The sequence below is a fragment of the Calliphora vicina genome, chromosome 5 (genome assembly GCF_958450345.1).
Source record: "Calliphora vicina chromosome 5, idCalVici1.1, whole genome shotgun sequence".
Taxonomy (NCBI): Eukaryota; Metazoa; Arthropoda; class Insecta; order Diptera; family Calliphoridae; genus Calliphora; species Calliphora vicina.
The window spans coordinates 43,218,932-43,244,966 of NC_088784.1; the positions used below are offsets into that span (position 1 = coordinate 43,218,932).

At 29.1% G+C, this 26,035-nt stretch overlaps 1 protein-coding gene across 1 annotated transcript; it reads right to left on the minus strand.

Moving 5' to 3' along the window:
• Positions 1-1,401: 1,401 nt before the first annotated feature.
• Fatp2 (Fatty acid transport protein 2) lies at positions 1,402-24,020 on the minus strand. The gene is made up of 4 exons (XM_065511165.1): positions 23,543-24,020; positions 4,771-5,394; positions 4,506-4,707; positions 1,402-3,505 (listed from the first exon to the last, which is right to left on the minus strand). The coding sequence occupies exons 1-4, from the start codon at positions 23,809-23,811 to the stop codon at positions 2,564-2,566; spliced, it is 2,037 nt and encodes a 678-aa protein (XP_065367237.1). The 5' UTR covers positions 23,812-24,020; the 3' UTR covers positions 1,402-2,563.
• Positions 24,021-26,035: the final 2,015 nt, after the last annotated feature.

The window sequence follows — 26,035 nt, forward strand, 5'->3', positions numbered from 1 at the left end:
ATTCGAATTGGAATATTCAGTTAAAGAACATTGTAGAAAGTACACCACAGATGGCGTATGTATTAGAAAGCTCTAGACAGTTAAAGAGCAATCTAGAGTGCAGATGGAAGTGTTATAAATAGTGGCAGAGGTTGCAGTCGTTAGAGAGTTTATCAGAGACGCTATTCGAATAAACATCAACTGAGTGCCTTAAAGTGTGCTGTGTTTTTCAATTGAATTCGTGTACATTATAAAGTGTGTCTGTATTTCTGCGAATTTATAAACGTTTGAGTGACTATTTAATTCTGTTGTTGTACATTTTAAATAAATAAAGAGTTGTTACAATTTTCAAACTACTAAACGGCTTTTATTTGCAATCAAAAGTATCCGGTTTATTTAAAGGAAATAAACAAACGTTTTGAGAAGGTTAAAACGTAACAATATTTTCTCTCTTTATAGTGCATATTATAAGCGCATATTTTTAATTTTTTAGTGCATGAAAATCCTTGCCTTGGTAATATGTAATAAAATCTTTATTTATTAACGAAACTCAATGAAATTTTTATTCTAAATAAAAAGGTGTAAAAAACTTATCAAATGGTGAAAGGCAATCCCGCAATTCCTAAGAATTGGAGCGAAAATCCCAAAAATGATATTTTTACAATTTTGCCTATAGGGTCCACATTTCCTTCGGGGCTGGGAAAATACTTTGGCGATAAATAGGGAACACATCAAGGTTTCCAAAGCTGCTTTTTGTTTTCTGATCTCAGCTTTGGGATTTTAGAACATGTGGCCCAAAGTTGAATTTTTGATAAAAAATAGGTCATATTCCGAAGGGCGACATATTCTAGGAATAGGACATGTTATTTACATCAAAATGTTCTCCGTAAAGATACCTTAGAGAAAAACATAAAATTGTTATATGTTCTTGAAGAAAGTTTTTTTTTTTAATAAAAAAAGAGTTAAGTCGCCTTTTCGCCCAAAAAACAGCAAAAATCTACTATTTTTTTAATATTTAAATTGAAAATCGTTTATTATTGGATCCATAATTGATATTGCTCTGAAATCTTTTGTATGTTATTCGTAATTTAGTTGTCTAACTAAGAAATTCTAGTCCATTCGGTCCAAAAGTACGACCCATATTTTAAAAAAAGCGGACCAAAATTTCAATTTTGAAATGCCTATAACTCGAAAAGTATAACAGATAAATAGCACACGCAAGCATGTTTTTGAGCCCCCATTGCACGTGTTTGAGCCCCCATAGCGCCCCCATAGCGCCCCCATAAAGAGTTTCAAGAGTTTCTTGAAAATCTTTATTTAAATGTCAAAATGCTCCATTTAGCATTTAAACACCGAAGACGTGTTTAAAGATCCAGAGAATCGGAAAATCCAGGAAAGGAACAGAAAAATAATATTAAGAAATTTTCGAGGAATTTTTTTTTATATTTATTAAACCATTTTATACAATTTTAAGTCTAAGTCATTTAATGATAAAAAAGTGCAGTGGCCGAATTACCGCACTCGTAATACCGAAATTATAATAAAATGTACTAAATTTATTACTCGATATCGAATGCCATAATCTCAAATAAGAAAATTACGACCAGGATTACGCGATATCGAATGCGTTAATTCGGCCCCAGGTTTCATTTAATTAAAACAAATAAAATATATGCAGTATGTAAGTGTGTGAACAAAAATAATAGTTGTATACAATTTATAACAATTGATAGCTAAATAAACCAAATATATTTATACTAATACATATAAATTTGATTTAATTATTTGTTAAATCTAAATACATTGTACATACAAAATAATGTTAAATAAAAATGCTGTTTGCTCATTTATAATACTTTTTCAAATATTTTGTAATGAATTTTAAAAAGACAAAATTCAATTAAAATATTTTCTGAATGCTACGAAAAAGTATTTATAAATAAAAGTAATGATAGTTTTGTTGGAGTTGTTGTAAACTAAGCAAAGAATCTGTATTATTGTACAAATGTACAATTGCACAATGGAATATAAAGTTCTTATGAACGATATTCTGGAAAGATACGGGTGGGTAAGGATTATGATTTAATGCTTTAAAGTCTTTATAGTGTTTTTATTTGTTTTAATTTATATGTAATAGGAAATAAATATATAGAAACCAAAGACTCGTTTTGGAGGATCAGTAGCACAAAAAAAACGTATCACGATTAAACTTATTATATAAGTAAAAATCAATAAACAATTTACAAATACATATTACAATAAAATAGTAATAATTAATTTACACTTAGATAAGATTTGTTTTAAAGATACAAAACTAATGAAATAAAGTTATAACAAAACAAATACTAGAATAGAAAAACAATATCAAAATTAATTACACACGTATACAAAAATTAAATTTATTTTAATAGTCTATTTCCCGCAAATACATACGAAAACCAGAATTCCACTTCCGCCTTTATTACTAGAACTAGAAACAAGAAGAGTAGAGTAGAAATGCTAAAAGTCATTAACAAATTCGTCTAATAATTAAATAACAAGAAACCCAAAAAAACCGACGAGCAGCGTCGTACATCATATATTCTTAGAACCTCATTTCATTTCTGCAGATTTTGTCATAAATGTCTTTGGTAAGTGGCTCGTATTTGCCATTCGGCTTTTGATAGTATAGAACATCACTGATTTTATGTGGATCGTAGCCTTCCTTTTGCAGATCGACTTTGCGCAACTTAAATGTACCGGTAAGATCAATTTTTGTGAGGAAACGTAAGAATTGTGGCCTGGCATAAGCAGGTAAAACTTTAGCCAAGTTCTGGCTAAAATTGTCAAGATCAACCTGACGGTCTGGATCGTAAATAGCTGCCATACCAGCACGACCTTCTGTATTGGGAATATTAACACCATAGACAATAGTGTCCTTGTATCCAGCAACATTACTGACTTGAGCCTCAACTTCACTAGTGGATACATTTTCGCCCTTCCAACGGAAAGTGTCTCCTGTGCGATCCTTGAAATACAAGTAACCTTTTTCATCGGCCACCAGTAGATCACCCGACAAGAAAGCCATGTCACCCTTTTTAAAGACATCGCACACCACTTTTTTAGCAGATGCTTTTTCATCCACATAACCCAAGAATTCCCTGGACGGGTTGCCTTTGATGATTTTACCAATGAAAACACCAGGTTCATTCGGTTTGCACAACTGACAGAGTCCATCGGGACCACGAATGGGTTCACCGGAGTCGGGATCAGCACGAATAATCGAAATGGGATAAATTTGGGGCAGAATTCGGGAGACAAAACCAATAGCACCGACTGTGTTGTCGTGATTCATAATGTTTGCGTTACCTTCGGTGGCACCATAAAACTCACCAACCTTGGCAATATTGAAACGTTCAACGAACTGTGGCCATATTTGAGGACGTAGACCATTGCCGAAAATCAGACGAACCTTATGTTTGCGATCATTTTCCGATGGAGGGGTGGCCAAAATATAACGAGCCATTTCACCAATATATTGGCCAATCTGTAAAAAAATATAAAATAATATTTGATTATTTAATACTTATAAAAGATGAAAAAATATTGTGAATCATTCCGAATTAAAAAATTGGCAAGTTGAATTTATACAAGGTGGTCGCTGTAACGAATTCAGACTATTTTCAGCGAATTTGTTAATTTTTATTTGTTGAGTTTGACATTCTCAAGAGTGAGATAATTATTTGATAATTTAATGAATTCGCCACTAGTTGCACTTCGTAATCCGAAAAAAAGGTAGCAGTTTGTTTCGATTTATAAGTGAAATTAAACCTTTATTTTATTTGGAAATATCGCATTCTAAAATATATATAGGGGGAGGGAGTCTGTTGACCAACAAATTTGTTTGTTCCCCAAATAAATTGGATTCTGATTGGATTACGCCGAAAAAAAATCAATAAAAATTCAATGGACTTTTGGGGCGCTATGCAGAGAAATATGCAGGCGTTCTGAAGTAGCAATTATGTTTTATTGGAGTCCATTTAGTACTTTTTTTATTGTAACGATTTTTTCCAATTTTTCGTACAAATACTCTTTTCTTGCTCTGTATTTTTTTTTAAATGACAGTATTTTGCTTCTTTTAGGGTAAGAACCTCAGCCATTTTTCGATTTTTAAATTTCTTTTTCTGTGTAAACTGCGAAACTAATATCTTTCAAACAAAAGAAACTATTTTAAAATTAGCTTTAAAATAACATATTTATGATATTTTGAAGTTGAAACTTTAAGAATACCGTTATTTCACTAAAATGGAGTGATCGAAAGAAACTATAAGTATTTTCGTAATCTATGAACCCTAACAAATCCGATTTGCTACATGAGAACGCCTGCATACTACTGTGATATTATTGGTCTTTTGTATCTGTGAAGAAAAATTGCATTTCCAAATAAAGTAATGATTTTTGTTGTAAATGGCGAAACACGCTTCATTAATTTGATTAAGAAATCCACTATTGACATGGAAAATTCTGTATAGAAAGTGTATACTTACCGTGCAATTAAATTTGACACAATCAGCAAAATAGCCGGAAGCTGAAAACTTCTTACGTATAGCAACCGTTGATCCAAATATCATTGCCTGACCCATGCTCATAATACCGCCAGCTGTGTGATACAAAGGCAGTGGTGTATAGAAAATATCGTTCTGTTGGAAACCCAAAGTGAAGTGAATGCCAGCAGCAATGAATAGGTAACTAAAATTAAATACATTAATAATAAAATAGTAAAATACTCATCGTATGGCCGCAGTTACTTACCGAGAATGAGAGATAACAGCAGCCTTAGGTAAACCAGTAGTACCCGATGTATAAATATAAACCAGTTTGTCGTGATGATTTGGACGGTCCACTGAAGCGGGTAATTTATCCTTAGGAGCAGCATCCAACAATGTTGTCAAATCCTTTGCGGTGCCATTGACCGGCTTATTGGCCTCGTTATTGAATTGATACAAGGCAATATTTGACGGAAGTTCCTTTGAAATGTCATTCATAGCCTCTACAAATCCTTCGCCATAAATAAAGGCGCTACAATTTGCGACAGTGATGCTATGGAACAGCGAAGGGCCACGTAAATTGGTATTAATGAGCGGGGTAATGACGCCAATTTTCGACAGACCCAACCAGGTGCCAACAAATTCTGGACGATTTTCCAATAGCAATCCGACTACATCACCCTTTTTGTAGCCATGTCCATGTAGAACATTGGCTACACGATTGGAGAATTCATTCAATTGACGGAAAGTCCATGATTGTGTTTCACTCACAATGGCAACCTTGTCGGGGGAATTGGCCACGTTCATTTGGAATATATCGGCGATAGTGAAATTTTTCTTTTCATATTTCTTAATCAGTGTCAATAACTTGACGTAGGCAAAGAGGGCACTGCAATGAAAGAACAAAAGAAACAATAAATTTATTTTACATGCTACAAACTGTGAATAAATAAAAATTTATTTGACTGCAATTAAAATAATTAACAATTCGAAACCAAGCGTGCATTATATGCTATTAATATTGGGGTTATAGTTAATTGTCTTAAATGTTTAGACACTGGAAAAATTCCATATCGTCACCTAAAATGCAAAATAACATAACATAATTTTCTCAATTTTAAATGTGATGGACAAAAAACCATTACAACAAGAAAGAAATCTATGATATAAACCTAACTTCTACGATTTTATCTTTAAATAGAATGACAAATACATTTCCGAATTAAGAATTTTATTTTTTATTATTATTTTTAAATTAAGCTACGTATACACGGTTGTCAGATCTTACAACGTTCTCAGAAAAATGTTCAGTAAATTTGATACTCCAATACAATTTTGGTTTAGGCTGTGAAATTGTATAATGATACATTAGTTATTGATAAATAATTCTCGGCGTTGTCGTCAGAAAATAAATTTACTGGTTAATGTTTTACTTAGGTCAAAAATCATATAGTAGACCCTCGACTTCTGCAACTCACATTTAACGCAACTACTCGATGATTGCAATAATGCAGATTCTGTTAATGCAACTTTTCAAAAATATATGGCGCAATTAACGCTATTGTAATTTCGAATAGACAAAACTTTGTCTAATAAATATCGGAAAAATAGATTTAAAAAATCAATCGGAGTAAATACTACAGAATTAAAAAAAACTCACACAAAGTCACGTCAACAGCAAAAAAATGGTATATGTTGGAAGTCCAATTTTCACACAGAAATATGGAGCCATATTCATAAAATCCAAGTATACCGTATATATATACCAAGTATAAAGTATACCGATCGACTTAGAATCACTTTCTGAGTCTATTAAATTTTTGAAGATATTTCGATCAAATTTGGTACATATTATTTTTTCGGCCCAAGGACCAAGCCTATTGAAACTGGCTGAAATCGGTCCATCATTTCACCTAGCCCCCATACAAATGTCCTTCCGAAATTGGACTTTATCGGTCATAAATGTTTAATTTATAAATGTATCTCCACAAATTGCGTTCCAAATAAGTTTTATATATACAAAATTCATGTCACCAAATTTTGTTACGATCGGTCCATAATTAGTCATAGCTCCCATATAGACCCGCTTCCGAAAATCACTTCAAAGTGCATAAATCGCTTAAAAATGTTGGTATATTCACAAAATTCAACATAGTAACCTTTCATAGAGACATAAATCATACGACCTAATTTCATGGTGATCGGTCCATAATTGGTCATAGCCCCCATATAAGGCCCACTTCAGAAAATCACTCAAAAATATAAATTATTGAAATTTTAAAAGAAAAACTTAGTGTAGGGTATTATATACATATATGAGAAACATTTATATCGAATTTCAACTTGATAAAGATATTTATAAGATGTTTAAGTGTATTCCAGTGATTTCATATTGTACGAAATTTATTTTTTATGAATTTTGTATGGAAGCATTTATAGATCATAGCGCCATATTTCGGGAAGAAATTAGAACAGCTTAGAAAAATTGTAAACATTTTGGTATAAATTTAATTATTTTCAGTTGTGTATTTCAGTGTTTTACACGGACAGATGGCATAGCTCAATCAACTTATGTATATTTTCATAAAAATCAATAATATATCTAAGTACTTTATTGGGTCCACCACTATTGGTGGTGGAGGATATAAAAATACAAACTTATAGGGTATATCGAGAGTCAATTTTAAAAACATGTCAACTCAAAGTAGAGTTATCAAAAAAACTATTTAATTCATAAAATATTGGTCAAATAAACAATGTACAATATGTTAAAAATAATCTTAATAATTCAAAATTATTCTACATACATACGAGAATTTTTTTAGAGTTGGCATATTTTGTTCAAAATAAAATCTAGAACTTAAGATATGTATTGCATGGATAAAAATTACAATATGTATGTATTTCCAAAACTGACCATTAAATATCCATTGTTTTTAACAGATTCGTATTCAATATTTGTTTACAGGAACATAAAACATATTTTAAATACGTCATCAAATATTTAACAAAATTTTTTAAAACTTAAAAATTTAGATTTTAAAGCAAAGCTTGAAATTAGGCCAAAAAGTAAATATTTTAAGTTTCAAATGAATATGAATGAATACATATTATGTCTGTTCGTATGTATATTAAGTAGAGAAATGAGTTTAGTAAATGTGCTAATGAATTGCCATAACTTAGTAAATAAGTAAATATTTTTGTGTGATAAAATAAAGTCTATATTAATTTACAATAATTTTTATTTAAAATAATTTATACCAATTAAATTACGTCTGCAACTTATTTAAACCGCATGGAGGTAGAGATACATGGTTGTATTTAAAAACCACATTTCTCGTAAAATAAATACCACCCTCCCTCAATAGCACAGACAATTGTGAATGAACTGATGATGCAAACGTCAAGTCTCATGTCAAGTCAAGTAACTAAACTAAATTTTATTATGCAACAAAAGCGCAATTTGATGCGCTTTATTATAAAGTCTTTAGAGAAATCGTATTTATGGTATTTTTTCATTTTCAAATTCATAATTAAATTACAATTATGGCCTTTTCAGTGGATGGATGAGACGCTGTTGATACGCAATTGACAGTGGCGTGACACTTTCGATCAATCCAGTGCCCGGTTAAGTATACATTTACTGTTACTCTTAAAAAAGATCGGCGAAAAATTCATAGATAAAGTGACAGAGACAAGTATTTAGACGTACGTGTAATGAAACGTGTAAAAATAGATTTTGAAATCAACAATTAGTGGGTCAAGAAGGTAATAAATACATTGCTTAAAACAAATTACTCATGCCTGCTGATTGTTATTTATGTAGATACGAGAGATCATTACACACGAACAAAATCATATGATGATCATCCTCTTATACATACATACACAAACATATAGTTAGTGGAATAACCATGTGAACCTCGTCTAAGTTTAATTGCAATATTTATGCAGAAATAATTACGATATATTGCATTTACTATTTGTGAGCTTATGAACTCGAATGTAAAATTTAAATACATACACGTTTATCCCACAAACTGTAGCGTTCCTCCCGCGTCAATTAAATATGAAACCAGATTAATTATAATCACATCACGTGATAATTTATAGCAAAACATAATACTTGTACATACTTACATACAGTTTGGAAATGTGTTGGCATCTCTCTAGTCCCTTGTGAATTAAATAATTTTGCATATTATATATTTATGGGTACTAGACTTTAATAGATAAACTTTAATATTATTCGCTGTTGTTCTGTTTTTATATTTCGAAGATGGGTCTAAATTTTTTTTGATTCAATGTGATATATTCGGCTTTTAACCTTTAGACACTTTAATATTTTGTATTATAGTTACAAAGTCATTGAATCTCTTCTGAAATGCTTCAAATTTCATTTCCTTTTAAATATTTTTTATATGAACCAATAGAACTTTTGATTTGTAGTTTAGAAATGCCGTTTTACTCAATAAATCACAGATACTTAAAAATAGGGAATATTCCACAATACGAATATAATAAATTTAGAATAATTTTTATTTAACTAGCTGTCTCGGCAAACGTTGTTCTGCCATAGCGCACAAAAAGTTTGAAGACTCCCACAATAACAGTACTCCAGATATGCAATAATACATTTTTAATTCGTATTGGAGGTGCCACAAGAAATTTCATCGAAATCGGCCCAGCCGTTAAGGAGTAGTTCAGTTACTAACACGCGTACAGAAGAATTATATACATATGTATATAAAGATTATTTCTATGTAGTGAATCATGACATCAAATACAGAATTTTCTGGAAAAATTAATTTGAAAACTAACTTAATACATATTTACATACATGTTGATTTTATAAATAGGATATCACAAATTGAATCATATGAATCAGCTGGTTTCAGAATGGTTGTGGTTTAGAAAGAGGAACACATATATATTACAATCGTTGCCTATTAAAAATTTATTTTATTCTCTCGCTATGCAAAACACAACCATTGAAAAATTGTTGTAGAACGTCAAAATAATCATACGGTTAAATAATGCTTTTTTGACAACTGTCATTTGTTGCATATCTGTAATAATCTGTAGTATAAATCCCATAAATAGTGTATTTGTTGCATATCATAATATTAATAGGCAAGTCGATTTCTTTAGACACCTTTTACGCTCACATTATACATTCAATTTGGGCAAGAAATATACCATTTTAAAGGGATTTATTCACAGAAGTGCAGAATATATATTTTATTGAAATCGGTTCAGTTTTTAGGAGTTATAAGCGTTTAAAGATGTTACTAACACATATGCAAAAACGTGTACATGTGAACCTTAAGCTAAAAAGTAAACAAAGCAATGCGTGTTTTTCCAATTTGTTGTTGTTAACAAAATAATAGAAACAATTAAACAGTATTGATTTCGCTCTGTTTTAAATGAGAGTTGTTATAGAAAACAATGAAGAAGAATATTTTAATAATTTAAAGTCGATTGAAAGAAATATTTTGCAGGTTTTTTTTATTTTCTCAAATGTAAATAGTAAGTAAATAGTTATTGTATAATATCTGCAGAACTATAATTGTGACGGTCTTTAAACTTTATACGAATCAATTTCTTATCACTGCATGAAGTTTAAGCAAAAATGGGACGGATATTAACAGGTGGCGAGTCACCTCCCATACAAAGTAAATAGTTATTTTTAAATATTTTGTGAGCTATAATTCCAAGATTATTCAAACTTTGTATAAATGGCTCTTTTATCATTTTGCATAGTTTCGCTGAAAATTTTCGGGATTGTACTAAGTAAATATTTAATTTTGAATATATGGAGAATTATTACAATTATAAAAGTGTTAAAACTTTTTACGAATTAATTTCTTATTACTGTGCGTAGTTAGCTGAATATAGGCGAAGTTAGATTAGAGGGCGTAGCACCTCCCATACAAAGTAAATATTTATTTCGAAAGTCTGGGGAATCAAAATGGAGGGTCGGTAAAGGAGGTGAGTCACCTCCCATACAAAGTAATAATTACAAGATTCTGCAAACTTTGTCCGCATAGATCTATTACCATTTTACAGAGATTGGATGAAAATGGTCGGGATTTTATTAGTGGTCGTGGCAATTCCCATACAAAGTAAATAATTAATTTCGAATATCTGGAGAACTATAATTCTAAGGGCCATTATTACAACTTGCCGTTATACTTAAAGTTAACTTTAAGGGTACCCTTTTCTATTGCTTAAAGTTACCTTTAACTATAACGGCAAGTTGTAATAATGGCCCTAAAAGTATCTAAAATGTGTATCAATCAATTTATTACCATTCTAGGGAGGTTAGCTAAAAACGAATTTATTCCTGATCCTTTTTACAAAGTTTAGCTAAACGTGATCGGATTAGTAGGAATGACCCCTCCCATAAAAAGGAAAGTTAAAGTGAAGCTTGATATGAGTTATTTTTTTTACATAAAATACATAAAAATGGATGGGATTAGTGGTATCTCCCATACCAAATTAGTTATTGTTTGAATATCAAGTAAACTGTAATTGAGAGATTCTCAATATTTTGCATGTGTTATTTTCATATCATTGTACGTAGTTAGGTTGTATCAGAAATCCATTCATATTTCTTAATTTTACTAGAATAGGGGTAGCGAAGTGCACCGGGATATGCTAGTCTGTAATAATCTGTAGTATAAATCCCATAAATAGTGTAAAATTTACAACTATTACGTTAAGTTATTTGTTGATTTTCCTTTTAAATTTAAATGATTTAAACCATTTTTTAAAGCCATAGTTTAATGAGATTTTAAATTCCGGCATGAGTTCAAGGTCACCCAATAAATCAATGTTTTCAATTTTATTTATTTTTTTTAACATTGTTTACATTTCTTCTTTATCTTGGTGTGAATTTTATCATTAGTAAGCCACAAATACACGCATAGACTTATTCAATACAAAGCAATATTCAAAAACATAACGAAAAGGGTGCGCACAATAAATTGTGATCAAAGTTTATGTATGAAGTATATGAGTTTTTAGACATTATGTTCTAGAAATGGAAACAAAAATAGTATTTTTTTAGAAATTTTTGCAAATACTTTATGATTGTTATTGAGAATGTGGCAATATCGCTCTATGATTTCTCATAGCCCCCATACACATGTCCCTCGGAATACTGTTTGAGCAGTCAAAAATATGATGATTATGTGAAAATTCTGATAAAATGTTGCTAAATTAGTTATAAGTACTCTGAAATTTCTCAATAGTCTCCATACAAGATTCCCATCAGAATATTACTTGAACATTACTAATTGTCTTATAATAGTTAATATCGTGATGAAATTAGACATAAACAAGTTTTATATGAAATAAATAAATATTTATACCAACTTTTGTGAGGATCGATTCATAATTGACCCCTATATCAGAAAAATATTTAAATATTAATATATAGGTGGATATACAAGATTCGGCATAGCAGAATAAAACACCCTTATTTATTTTTTGTAGAATTTTTACTGTATTTTGAACCTTCAGAAAGTAGTTGATACTTAGCTTTAAAATTAGTGACTGAGATACTTTGACTGAGATAACATAGCTGACCCAGATTAAGAATCTATTGTTTGTATGTAATTAAATGTAGGTCTACATAAATTTGACCAGTACCTGTATGATGATTAAATTTACGTGTATGTGCACATGATTATAAAATATAATAATAATAATACATAATAAAAATAAATAAATAACAGCAAACAAACTACAAAAACCAGAAATTTAAATTAAAATCATGTTTAAAACGTATGCGATTTGAATATTAATGAGGAGGTGTACCAATAACAATGCATACATATGATTTTGTCATGATAGTACAAATAGTGTTCTATTGCTTTTTGTCAATATGTCGGTTGGTCCGTATGTCGCTTGTATTTAGTGTCACTGTGTGATATCAATGACCATTAACTACAAATGTGTGAGTAAGGTACGTACGTTTTTCAAAGTCAAGGTCCAAAACACCACTTTAACTAGGAAGTAAGTAATTTATTGAATACACGTAAATATGTTTTAAATATTTGTTAGTTCGATCGATTTGGTTTGTTTGTTTTTTTTTATATGGAAAATGTAGTGCAGTCAATGATCTTTCATGTTTTGGAAACATTTCATTCATAAACCATAATTAACAATAAGTGTATGAGTAAGTACATCACTTTGATACCATACTCAACTCGTACATGCATTTCAAATAATATTGAAAACAAAATATACATAAATGTCATTGCATTTATTATTATTTATTTATTAAACTTAAAAGGTAAGTCAGTATGTATTTGTGTAATGTATTTGATTATAAAATATTCTTTATTTTATTCTATATTGTTTAATTGAATCATTAAGTGTGTTATTTCACTTTCAGCAGTTTCAATTTCAGGGCCACATTGATAATTAAAAATTCGAGTCACATAAACTAACACTCATAAGTGGAGAAACTCAATTATATGGTTCGTTTCTACTGACCTACAGAGAGAACAGTGTTCTATTCTAACACAAACGATTATATATATTTTATGATGAAATAAGTTGAATATTACTGAATACAAATAATCAAAAAACATTCAGTTACACACAGTAGATTCATTTGCAAACAATTTTCATGGTTTCAGGAAACATTTAAATAAATGCAAACATTTAAATAATAATACCTTCCTATTCGACAAATTTATCTTATTCAAAATAGTCAAAACTAATTAGCAATATACTAAATATTGCGAAACAAAATTAGAAGCAATTGTATTTAAGATCTTAACTTAAAATTTTAATTTAAGATGCAGCAAGTTTTGAATGCTTCTTTTTTAATAATTATTAAAGTTAAATGTAACCAAATTCCTAGTTATATAATTAAAGATTGTTGAAATAAATATTAAATTTTGCATTCAAAGTATAAATAATTATTTTTATGTATAATTAAATATAATGCGAGTTATAAATTATTTTTATAGTTAGTAAATTTTGAGTTTAATATGTAGCATTTAAGTACTACTACACTGTTTTCTATTGAAATTGAGATAATCCAAATCTTATGCCGAGTCATATATATCCACCACCAATATAATACGGACACCGATATTTGAACATTTTTATTACTAGAAAATATCAGTAATAAAGCGGTTCATTATATTTTGATCATTGTTTCTAGGTCTCCTCGTTTTTTGTTTTCAAACGTCGCGACATTTTTGAAAAGTAGACAAAATCCTCTATCCTGAAAATTTCGAATCGAATAAAAAAAATCAGCCAAATCGCTCCAGCCGTTCTCACGTGTTGACATTACATACATGGACCATTTCATTTTTATATATATAAGATAGATGGAAAAATAAAAACAAATTTTGAAATTTATTATCAGCAATCCCGCAATTCCCAAAAAAATGGTTGAAAAATAACAAAAATTGGAATTTTTAGTATTTTGGCTATAATATCCATATCAGGGTCGGGGTTATCGGAACCCTTAACAAAATAATTAAAACATATTGGGCCATCTAAAATCGGTTATCATAATTTGATATGATAATTGATAGCTTCGACGAGGTTTTTCTTTTTAGTGCTCGATGAGGAGATTCTAAGTGTGTATTTTTTTGAAATCGGAACACAAACGAAGAAATAAGATCGTTTTCAAAATGTAACATACCCGAGGTGTCCTACTTTGAGGACCCTTGGTCGCTCCCCTGGTGGGCCCATGAGGTCCAAGTTCAAAACTTAAACTCGACAACAAATCGGACTTACCGTTTAGAAGTTACATATTAATTTCCCTCTATTTTTTATATCACTGATTGCTAATTTTCAATACCAAACCTATCTGATCTAAAAACATTTGGGCATAATTTCATACCCCTAGATCTTTTCTTCTAGACTGTAGAGGTTAATAAATGGGTACTTTTGTCTACTCCATATATTTAGCTGGGTATTCAACACCATTCAATGATTTTCAGAAATATATTTAAAGAAAATTATATATTTCACAAGCATGTCAGTTTTTACCTTTTTGTAGAGAAAAATACATTGAGTACCTGAAAAAACCTTCAAAAGACAGACACATGTATACCTTAGTGGTTCTATGATCAATATTTCAGATGTGTAGAAATTGTATATTTTAATAATATATCGTTGTATTTTCACAAATTCAATTTGTATCTTCTGCACAGAAAAAAATATATTTCAATTCAAACATTTATCACATATTGAACTGGTTTCAATTATTTCATAATTGAATCAAGTATTCATGTGCTCAAAAACTAAATTTTCTATTGAATTTTGAGTTTTGAATTGAATATACAATTTTCGTTATTGGTTGAACTTTAAATACAAAAATTATTGAATAGATAATTTTCGTAATTGAAAACACAAAACATAACAAAAATGTGTTTTCAATTACGAAAATTATCTATTCAATAATTTTTGTATTTTGTAAAGTTTGTAAAGTTCAACCAATAACGAAAATTGTATATTCAATTGTCAAAATTATCAAATTCAAAACTCAAAATTCAATAGAAAATATCAGATTTTTTTTTGAGCACATGAATACTTGATTTAATTATGAAATAATTGAAACCAGTTCAATTTGTGATAAATATTTTAATTGAAACGGTTTAAAAATTTTTTTTTCTGTGTGAATATTAATTTGGATTTAACAATTGTTTTTTTCTATTCTAATTCCTTAATATCAATTTGAATTTTTATATTATAACTATGGATTTCTTGTTATCATTTTAAATGTTTTCAATTTCAACTTGAAATGGTGTAGAGGTTGAACTCAAAATCTAATCGATCTATTGATAACATAACATAACGTTGCAAAGCTATAACAAATTATTTAGAACAAGCTGGAAAGCAAATTTAGTTATAAATATAGCCCGAAAACAGATTAACATAATATTAATGTAAAATGCATCCAATTTTACAACTTTTAATCGATTTTCGATACGGAATTCCTTATTAGGGTTGTCAATTATTTGAGTTTAATTTGAATCAAATAAAAGTTCATAATTTTATTTATTAATTGTGTGGACGTTTGTGATTTTCCTGGAGTTTCTTATACAAATATTTGGTATAAGTGAAAACTTTAGAACTTGGTAATTAACATTTTTGAGAAATATATCCAATCAACATTCTTAATACCATTCACCAGAAAAACATAAAATTTTGTTAAAATATTGAATTATTATAAATGGGTCAAATTGTCGTAGTTAAATGTGGAACTTTAAATCAAAATTCCTAAAACGGGCAAATTATTATCTAAAATAAAATTGAACATTTTTATTTTATTTTAATGTGTTATACAAACCTTTGATAAAATAAAAACGCCAATATTAACCCTCTAACCGGCCAATGTTATTTTGAGGTAAAAAAATATACCAGGTTATTGTTTGAATAAAAAAATACGTTGGAATAAAAAAACACAAAAGACAAGTGTACGTTTGTATTTATCACAATAAGTAAATTGTTTGTCACTTTACACATATTAGCCGTTATAATGCCGGTTAGAGGGTTAATAAGGGTGTTAGATCATTTCGTTATGAAAATATTACTTATATTAACATTGACAAGAAAATATATTTTTTGGTTCACTTAACAATTTTGTTTTATTTGTTTAGCATATCGAGGGACTATATTCAAAACCCTCTATCTTCAAAAACACAACTTTTCAGGAGAGCCAAAAAACAGTTTTTTCTCGTATTATTTGAGTTATTAAAATTCGGTATTCTACAATATTTTTTTAAAGCAACTACTGAATCTCACATATAATTGGTTTTAAAAATGTTTCATTATTATGGACTTTATGATAGATAGAGGGTTTTTCTTCTCAAAATATTCAGTGTGTATGTATGAAAATGATAAGATAGGATTTGTAATTTTAATAAAATTACATAATTTAGATTTCATTTATGCCATCTGTCAGTTTTTAACGTGATTTATTTAAGATAACGGATAATCATACAACATAAGATAAAAAATTAACAATAAACAATATTAAACAAAAAGTTATAGAAAAAATGTTTTTTTTTGGCTTTTTTAGGTTTTTTTCATGGTACAATCAGTTACCAGGTGCAATTATTAGAGAGAGTTTCCAATGTTCACCCCTAAAACGTCAAACTATATATTTAATCACTTAACTTTTTTTAATTTGTTACAGCGATATTTTTTAAATTTGTTACGTTTTAACTGAAATTATACACACTTATTAAAAAAATATAGTTTTTCTTCAATTGTTAGTAAATTTTTGTAATAAAAATTTAAATTCAATTATTTTTTTTTTGGCATTTCCTTTTTATATTTTTTAATTTTCTTTTGTTTAACGTTATAGGGAATGTATAATTGAGAACATACTTTCTAATAATTGTACCTTGCTAATTCTACAATGGGTTTTTTGTGGAGTTTGATTGGTGTAAATTATCGTAAAATAATATTTGATACTTTTTTAAGCAAACTCCAACTTTAACCATTTATTTTTATGCTAATTCAATTTAGAATTGGCATTGGCTCTTTTGAAAAATGTAAAATTCATATTCAGCATGCAAAAATTAGTAAGAATTACAATTAATTTTTTCAAATATTATTCCAAAAAAATATTTGACAATTAAGTATTTGAAAAGACAGAGGGTTTTGCATTCGGAAAAAATTAATTGTATAAGATAGAGAAATAACAAAAATGCAAATAAATCGACAAAAAATAGGTTTGTTATGAAATTCACACCATAGATGAGGGATGTTTTAAAGAACATTTTACAATCAAAAAGTAATTTTCGTGAAAATCAAAGATAGATAGTTTTGAATATAGGCCCTCGATATGAAGAAAGCTTAAGTTTATAATTTGTTTTGTTTATAATTAATTTTTTCACAACAATGACAATTTATTTTGTTTTCGTTCATTTACTTTTTGTAGTTTTACGAATTTTAATTATTGCTTTCTTATTATTTGTATATTTACTAGAAATATAAACGCTCAAAGTTTTTGAAATATAATAATTCTATGCATATTGATCACGTGACAAATTAATGAACTCTGGACCTTTTTATTATTAAAAAAAATAACTAGGTGAAGACATTTCTCTTGGAAATGTGGAATTTCCGTACATTAATTTAATACTTTGAAAATAAAGTATATAATATTAATTTCTTAATTTCACCTGGAAACTTCTTAGTTTAAAGTTGTGAAAAATAACGGATTAATAAAGCTAAATAAGTCTATAAAAAATATTCTAGAATTTGTTTGATTCAAACTAGTTTTTATAACCACTTTTAATGGTCGATAATCGCGATTAAAAATATTCAAATATTCAGACAAACAAAATAAACAAAATGTAGACTATTGAACCTATAGCATTTAAATTGTGTACTCTACAATATAGCGGTTGGTTCACAAAGTTTATTGCATCGATGTGTATCTATTAAGTTTCTGTGTTTCTCTCTCTCTTCATTCTCATGACACCAAAAAATATAAAAATAAAGAAACACAAAGTCAACAAAATTTAATTATAAAAACCACAACTAATACAATTAAGAGTCCAAATTAATACAACAAAAATACAGCCCACAATGGGGGATTTCGCGAAAAAAAATATTAAAATAAATGAGATAGTAGATTTCATAAATAAATAATATATTTTAAATGTATATTTTTCATCTGATCTAGTTTACATATATGAATTTTTAAAGCTAACTTTTTTTGGTATTTACAGAAAGTTTTGTAAAAGAAGTAATTTTCAATTTGCATAAATTTTGATTCAGTAAAGAATCGTGAAATAAATTTATATTAAGAAATTCATAATTCATAACTTATTTTATCCAAATTAGAGATTTGATATAGAGTGCAGTTTCTTGAATCAAAAAATTGCATGGCTACAAATGATACATATGACATAAGTGTTCTTTACTTCGTTAAAAACTTAGGCCCTAACTATGAAAGAAATTTTAAAGTTAATTTTTGTTAAAGTCGACTACATTTTAAAATAGAACTGTTGTTTTTATTTGAAAAAAGCTTCAAAACTTTTTCGAACATATATGTACATTCAAATAAATGAATATATTTTTCAACGAATGTAAAAAGAAATTTCAAAAATTTAAAAAAACAAAATGTACACAAAAGTTCAAAACCATGGCAGAACAAGCAAGGTACAATTATTGGAAAGTATGTTCTCAATTATTCATTCCCTATAACGTCAAACAAAAGAAAATTAGAAAAAACAAAAAGTTTTTTTTGAAATAATAAAACAACATTTTAAATTATATTTGAAATTTATTTTATGGTACGAAATTTAAAATAATAGTCTACTTTATGGACTTAAAATCGACTTTAAGGCTTTTGCAGTTAGGCTGTTAAATTTTTATTTCATTTCTTTTTTGCAAAATCCCTCACTGTGCAGTGTTAATGTACTACAACTGAATTTTTGTAAATCTATACATAGTCGTACTAATGTATGAGTATTTTTTTTAATTTATAAACTAAAATTTTAAGCAACAAGAAGCACAATTAAGAACTCTGTTTCGTGTTCGAAGCATTTTTATTTTTACTAAATTAATTTAAACCTCATTATAAAAATGTACTTTGATCTTTTGCTTGATTTAAGCATTCTTTTTTTATTTACTTTATGCTATAACTAAATGAAAACTACTACTCGTATACGATTGATTGCACGCATTGATAAGATTGAAAATAAAAAAAATACAACCAACCGCAGTTGTCAAGATTTGTTTTATGACTTTGACCAAATTCATCCAACGGATAAACAAACAACTTGTTGATACTTCAATATAGATTTAGTTTTACCGGTTTTCCTGGTTTTCAGTTTCAAAATTTTGAAAAACTCGGTGAACCGGTTAAAAATGCATGAACTTATATAGAGTGTTTGTCATAGCGTTTGATAATTTTGTAGATTTAACAAGAATGAATCATTTAACTGATACCAAGCGTGACAATTTCAAACACAAATCAGAGATGAAAAGACTAATTCTAGAACTAACTGTTCCTCGGAACTGTTTCTTTACAACGTGTTTGTGGTGTAATTTATTTTAAATGTTTGGTTTGGCTCAAATGATCTTAATTTGAACCGTTTCGAATGGGTAGCCAAGCTTGATTTTTAAATAGTCTGATAAAATTTATTTGTAGTAAAAAAAATACTTTGAAAATCATATGCGAAGCCTCTGCATTTTTGTTGAAATTGAGTCTACACATAGACTAAATAGGTGAAATTCAAAAGATTAAAGTGGAAATCCCCTCAGGTTTAGATATCTAGCGATTAATTCCAGCACTTTTGCTTAGGGGACAATAGGATAATAAGAACTTAAACAAAGAGTGATTCAGACACCCAGATAGTTACAACTGCACGACAGTTTTTTGTGCAATAACTTATGGAGTTTGGACAAAATTTGGAGTACTTCATTACTCTATAATCCCTCCAAAGTGTACCGGAAATCCGAAATATGTTATGGTTATACTTTGAGAAGGTTGATTCTAGAAATTTCTCACACAAAGAGCTAAAAAATATTAAAATGAACAACATCCTTCCAAAAACAACACCAAACCTCAGAAGTACATGGAATTCTAGAAGCTATTTGCTATGCACCATGATTGGTTGACAGAACGGAGCAAAGTCAGAAATAAGGCATTCAGAAATCATGAAGGGTGGATGAGGCTATGATGTCACGGAATCTTCTCAACAAGTCTTTTTAAATAAACTTTTTCTTTTATGTGGTGTTTTTAACAGGAATTATTAAGACTCTCCTAACGTATGTGGAATAAAACAACCCAGAAAACGTGTTATGAAATTGCATTATCAATTTAAATTTAACGGTTTGTAACGGCTGGTTTCAGCATTAATATTTTCATCAATATTACCACTAGTGGAAATTTCTACATACATATAACCAATGTTAATTAACATTGTTAGGGATTATAACAACATAAAATGTGAAGCAGTTGTAAATGCACTGTATGATTATTGTAGGAATCCAATATTCTCCGCTAGATCATGCTGTAAATTGCTAGAAGATGTTGCTGGTATATAAAGGAACTAAACACTCTTTTTGTGATTCAGTATTATATCTACAAAACAATTACAAAAACGACAGGCTATTTGGTTGTATAAAAACACAATGATATTTAAAATTGCTGTTTTGTATTTTTTAATAAATTAACCCTCATATTCAAAAACGATTATCTATATACAGTAATTTTGACTTACCTGCACAATCAACTTTGCACGATATTTTGTGCAGGTAAGTTAAAAATGCAGTTAACCTCGATGCACTTACCTGCTCATTGATGCTGGTAAGTGCATTTACAGTTTACTGCCCAAAAAAGCAGCTAACGGCAAATAATTTACACGAAGCTTTGTGATTTTTCCGTCTAAAAATAACGTCAAATTGATATTTTAGCTACTTTTAAAATTACTAAGAAGTGTACACCATATTTTTTCAATCAAAATCGTATTTTTCTTATTTGTTTTGATTTAATTTTGTATTAGGCAGCTAAATTAAATTTTTTTCATGAAAACCAGTTATAGCTTCCAAAAGTATTATCCACTTATCTTAAATGTGCAGGTATGAACAATGCACTTAAATTAAAGAATTTATATGGAGTTTGGTAAATAAATATACAAAACACAAGTTTTGTGCACTTATATGCAAAATGCTCTTAAGTGAAAGGCAGGTAAGTCAAAACTACTGTACATATATAAAAATGAAATGGTCCATGTATGTAATGGCATCACGTGAGAACGGCTGTAGCGATTTGGCTGATTTTTGTTTTATTCGATTCGAAATTTTCAGGAGATGGTATGTAAAGAAAAAAATTAAAAAATTCCGGGTAAAACTCGGAATTTTTTTTATTTTTTTAGTCCTCAGCTGTAATTAAAAAAGCTCCCTTAAGTATGCAGTACAAATAAATAAGAAAAGGGAGGTGTATGTGGGTTGGAGAAACTTGAAGAACTAACATTAGTAAATGCTACTGGGCGAAGCCGGGCGGTCAACTAGTTAAATATAAAAAAGGTTTACAATAGGAATTTTGGATGGAAAAAGTGCACAATAAACCATTTTTGACTTGTTATAATTTGTATACTATTGGGAACTTTTATATGCAATTTAAAAGAATCCGGTTTATTTAAAGGAAATAAACCAACATTTTTAAAAGGTAGAAACGTAACAATAGAAATCCTTTATAAAATAAATACATCGTATTGGTTTAATGTAAACAAAAAACGGATCACATTCATGCACTTTTATGTAAGTTTTGAAGGGATTTATCTACAGGTGTTTAAAATATCGAGTTCTTAATTTTGTATATAAGTCCCGGTCCACACTGTGAAACATTTGCTGCAAAACATTTTTAAATTCTCTTTTGAAACTGCAATCGTGTCCACATCTTGGCCATCTTAAAATATATTTACAATTCTTTTTGGTTTTAGTTTGCAATATTTTAGAACGGATATTACATTTTCGTGGTAAAATAATTATTAATCCAATGATTTCTTAATTCAAATACCTAGGAATATTTTCCTATATCATTTCAACGAATTTCGATTTTCGAAGATTTTAAATAGTTTTTGCTCATTACGAATCATGAAATTGTTAACATATGTATGTAGATATGTGGTTTTTATCGTAATTTAAAACCCAACTACGTGTATTTTGTAGTATATACAAACATATGTATAATGGATAATATTTAAACGATCGTTAAGATCCAACTACTCACACATATGTATACAACTCATAGATATATTTATGCATGGATATGGATTTGCATTAGTGTAAATAATTTTGTATTTACATAGAAATACTTTTGTGTATTCTTCTTTATTCGTTCATTAAATTACAATAACATAAATAATACTTGTGCAGTTGGAGATTTAAACAATTTTGGTTTACGATCTCACGGAAGACCCTCCATCAAATTGAAAGTTTCTTTTAAACATTTTGTTGATGTTAATGCTGTTGTTTTTTTTCTGTCTTTTTCCCTTGAGATATGAGTGAATGTGAATGAGTGTGTGTGTTTAATTATTATCACATCTCTTTGACTAAAAACCACAACAACAGTATAGCAATTACAACAAAGTTAAGCAAGAGGAAGAAGTTTATAGAAAAAAACCTCAAAAACATACAACAAAAATTGTTGCTGTCATTGAACTAAATATTAAGTTCATACTAGTTGCGGGCATAGAGAAATATACATAGAGCGGAAACTCTCTTGTGAAAGACCTAACTCAGTTGTCAAAAACCTAATAGGTGAGATTATATTAGTAAAAAACTATATTAAACCAAAAACAACAAACTAGTATTTGAGTTTCCGCTCTAAGTTTATTTCTCTATGGTTGCATAGTTTGTGTTTTAATTCTACTTCTACAAACGTACAATGTATTTAATTATTTGTTGTTCTTGTTTGGGGGTATATTGGTTTTGTCATTCTGTTTGTAACACATCAAAATATTTGTCACAGTATATATATTCTGGGTCCTCATAAGATTCTAAGACGATATATATCCGTCCGTCCAAACGATAAGGTTTGTTTGGTATTGAAAATGAGCAATATTGGTTCATGAATTCACTTAGCCCACATACAAATGTCCCGCCGGATTACTGTTTTAGCTGTCATAAATATATTGGTTATGAGGCAATCCTAATAAAATTTTGCACAAATTAGTTCTAAGTACAACTCTGAAATTATACAGTAAAGTATGGTGAAACAATAATTTTTTATTGTCACATATTGATGGTGGGTATACAAGATTCGGCACAGCCGAATTTAACACTCTTACTTGTTTTGCTAACGTCATTTCAGGTTTTTAAAAATTTATTTTTTAATGTAAAATTTAAAAACCACCAATAAATAATTAGTACTTGTGCAATAAATAAGTATTTCTTTAAAATCGTGTTCTACTTTAACCGAAAAAAATGTTCACTTCACTTTAAAAATATTATGTGCATACAAACATATGTAAACAGAAACAAATGTTGGGAAATTAGTAGATATTTAGAGAATAATAAAAAAAAAAACTTACATTATATCTCGTTTAGCTGTTGCACCGGCTATATAAAACCATCGCCAACCTGGTTTCGTTAGCAAGATCACCAGCAGAGCGATGAGGAGAGCGGGTAAACCAAATGTCCAACCCATGTAGTACCAAATAAGCGTTACAATCGCGGCTAAAAGACCAACACCAACCGTCGCTAACACGACTCGACAAAGAACTGAAGAGCGCTGTGATTGTGATTGCGATGAATGTCCGGAGAGATTGTTTTGCGTATCTGTTGTGTTTGTGCTATTCATACGATCGTTGCTGTGTTGGTGTTGGTATTGATGGTGTTGTTGTTGTCTATCGTCTTGTTGTTTTGTGGCTCCGTTCGTCAGTGTTGTAATTGAACTGTCATTTTGATCGGTAATACCGTTTCGTTTCACATCGATGTCGATAGTGATGTGCGATGAACGGCTCTTATCGACACCACTGGCATCTGTGGTTTGTTCTTGCTGCTGCTGCTGTGGTGAGAAATAATAAAAATGATTGTGTGACAAATATTCGTACTCTTTAACATTTGATAATGTATCGTGATGGTTGTCATAAATGATGTTATTATTATTGTTCTTGCTGTTATTGTTATTATTGTTGTTGTTATTAGAATGACTGCGAAACTTGCGATAGCGTCGTACGGCTAAATGATGTCACAAAATGGAATGCGGCGAACGACGCATTGGCAAATAGTAGTTAATACTCGAACGAAATAAAAAATTTCTTATTAGCATATTTTTAGGCTGTTCTCTAAACGTTCTTAAACTTGTATATTATTTTGGCTTCTTTATTATATTTGCTTTAAATTTACTTTTAAATTCACTATATGACTGTTTGTTAGTTATTATTGTTCAAAATCAATATGTGTGTGTACATACAGAACCACCACTTTTTTGTCTTTAATATATTTTTTTTTAATTTAATACATTGGTTGTTTGCTTTATTGAAGCAAATGGAATTAAACTTTTTGTTTTTATTTTTGCGGAAATTAATTTATCTAATAATTAAAATATGTTAAATATTTAATTTTTATTTGTTTGTTTTTTTTTTATCTACTGACGTCTATTAATTCGCAATTGTATGTTAATGATGCCAACTCGTCGATTTTCCAGCCTCGAAAATAAATTGTCGCTTAATATGCGATTTAATTTTTTTTTATTAGTGAAAAAGAAAAAGATATATATCATAAATAATAATAATATCCCATAAAAAATTTTGTGAATTTTGGTAATGTCGACTAGTTACTGCATACATTACTTTGTAATGAGTGGTAATGATTTTATTTAGTTTAGTATTATTATACAGGTTGGTAATGAACGTTGCATTTAGCACAGTTTTCTAGTGTATCTAACTAAAAAACGAAATGTTAGTGGTCCAGTCTATATTAATTTATATGTTTATGTTAAAATCATTGCTAATTTACGTACATGGAGTAGTCAACTTTCAACCATAGAAAACATTGTGGCGTCCAAAAAAGTCCCATATGAACCCATTCTAAACATAGTGGAGAGGCGTTATGCGTTTTTGCTGACGTTTGTAACGCCCAATAATATTAGTCTAATGTATGCCGATTGACTCTGAATCACTTGCTGAGTCGATTAAACGATGTCCGTCTGGTTGGCTGGCTTTTCATGTAAACCTTGTGCGCAAAGTACAGTCACAATTACAAGATATTTTGATCAAATTTGGCACATGTATTTTCATCGGTATAAGGACGAAGCCTATTGATATTAGCTAAAATCTCTCCATTATTCTACATAGTCCCCATAGAAATGTCCTCCCGAAATAGGACTTTATCGGTCATAAATAGGTATCTACACAAATTTCACTACAAATTAGTTTTACATATGAAGAATTTATTTCACCTAATTTATGATCATCGGTCGTAATTAGTCATAACTCCCATATAAGACTCACTTCCGAAAATCACTTTAACGAGCATAAATCTCTTTAAAATGTTGGTATCCACATATAATTCAACAGAAATAAGTTTGATATAGACAGAAATCACACGACCTATTTTCATGGCGATCGGCCCATAATTGGCCATAGCTTATTGAAATTATAAAAGAAAAATATATTTCCAAGATCATCTTACTGAAACAGATCTTATTTCTTTTGTTTTATTTTTACCTTGAAATTATTAATACTGTATCAAATAGCAATAAATTTGGGTTTCTTTCATCTCATAAACAAAATTCGACACTAAAATAAAAATATCATAGTGGCAATACTGATTCTGATACAATTACTTTCATTCACAATAGAATATAAACTTCCTGTTGGCGGTAATTGTCTAGGCTAAGTTTAGTTTTAATTTAAGGGAGCAGTGTTACCAGTAACTCTATTCTATAATGTATGTGAGAAACCTCTCTCTGGAAATATTTATAAACCTCTTGTTAAACACAGGACGTGTGAGAGTAAACCGTTTACTGTGTCTGTACTTTCAATTTATTCAGTTTGAATATTATCTTAATCATTCTGTTA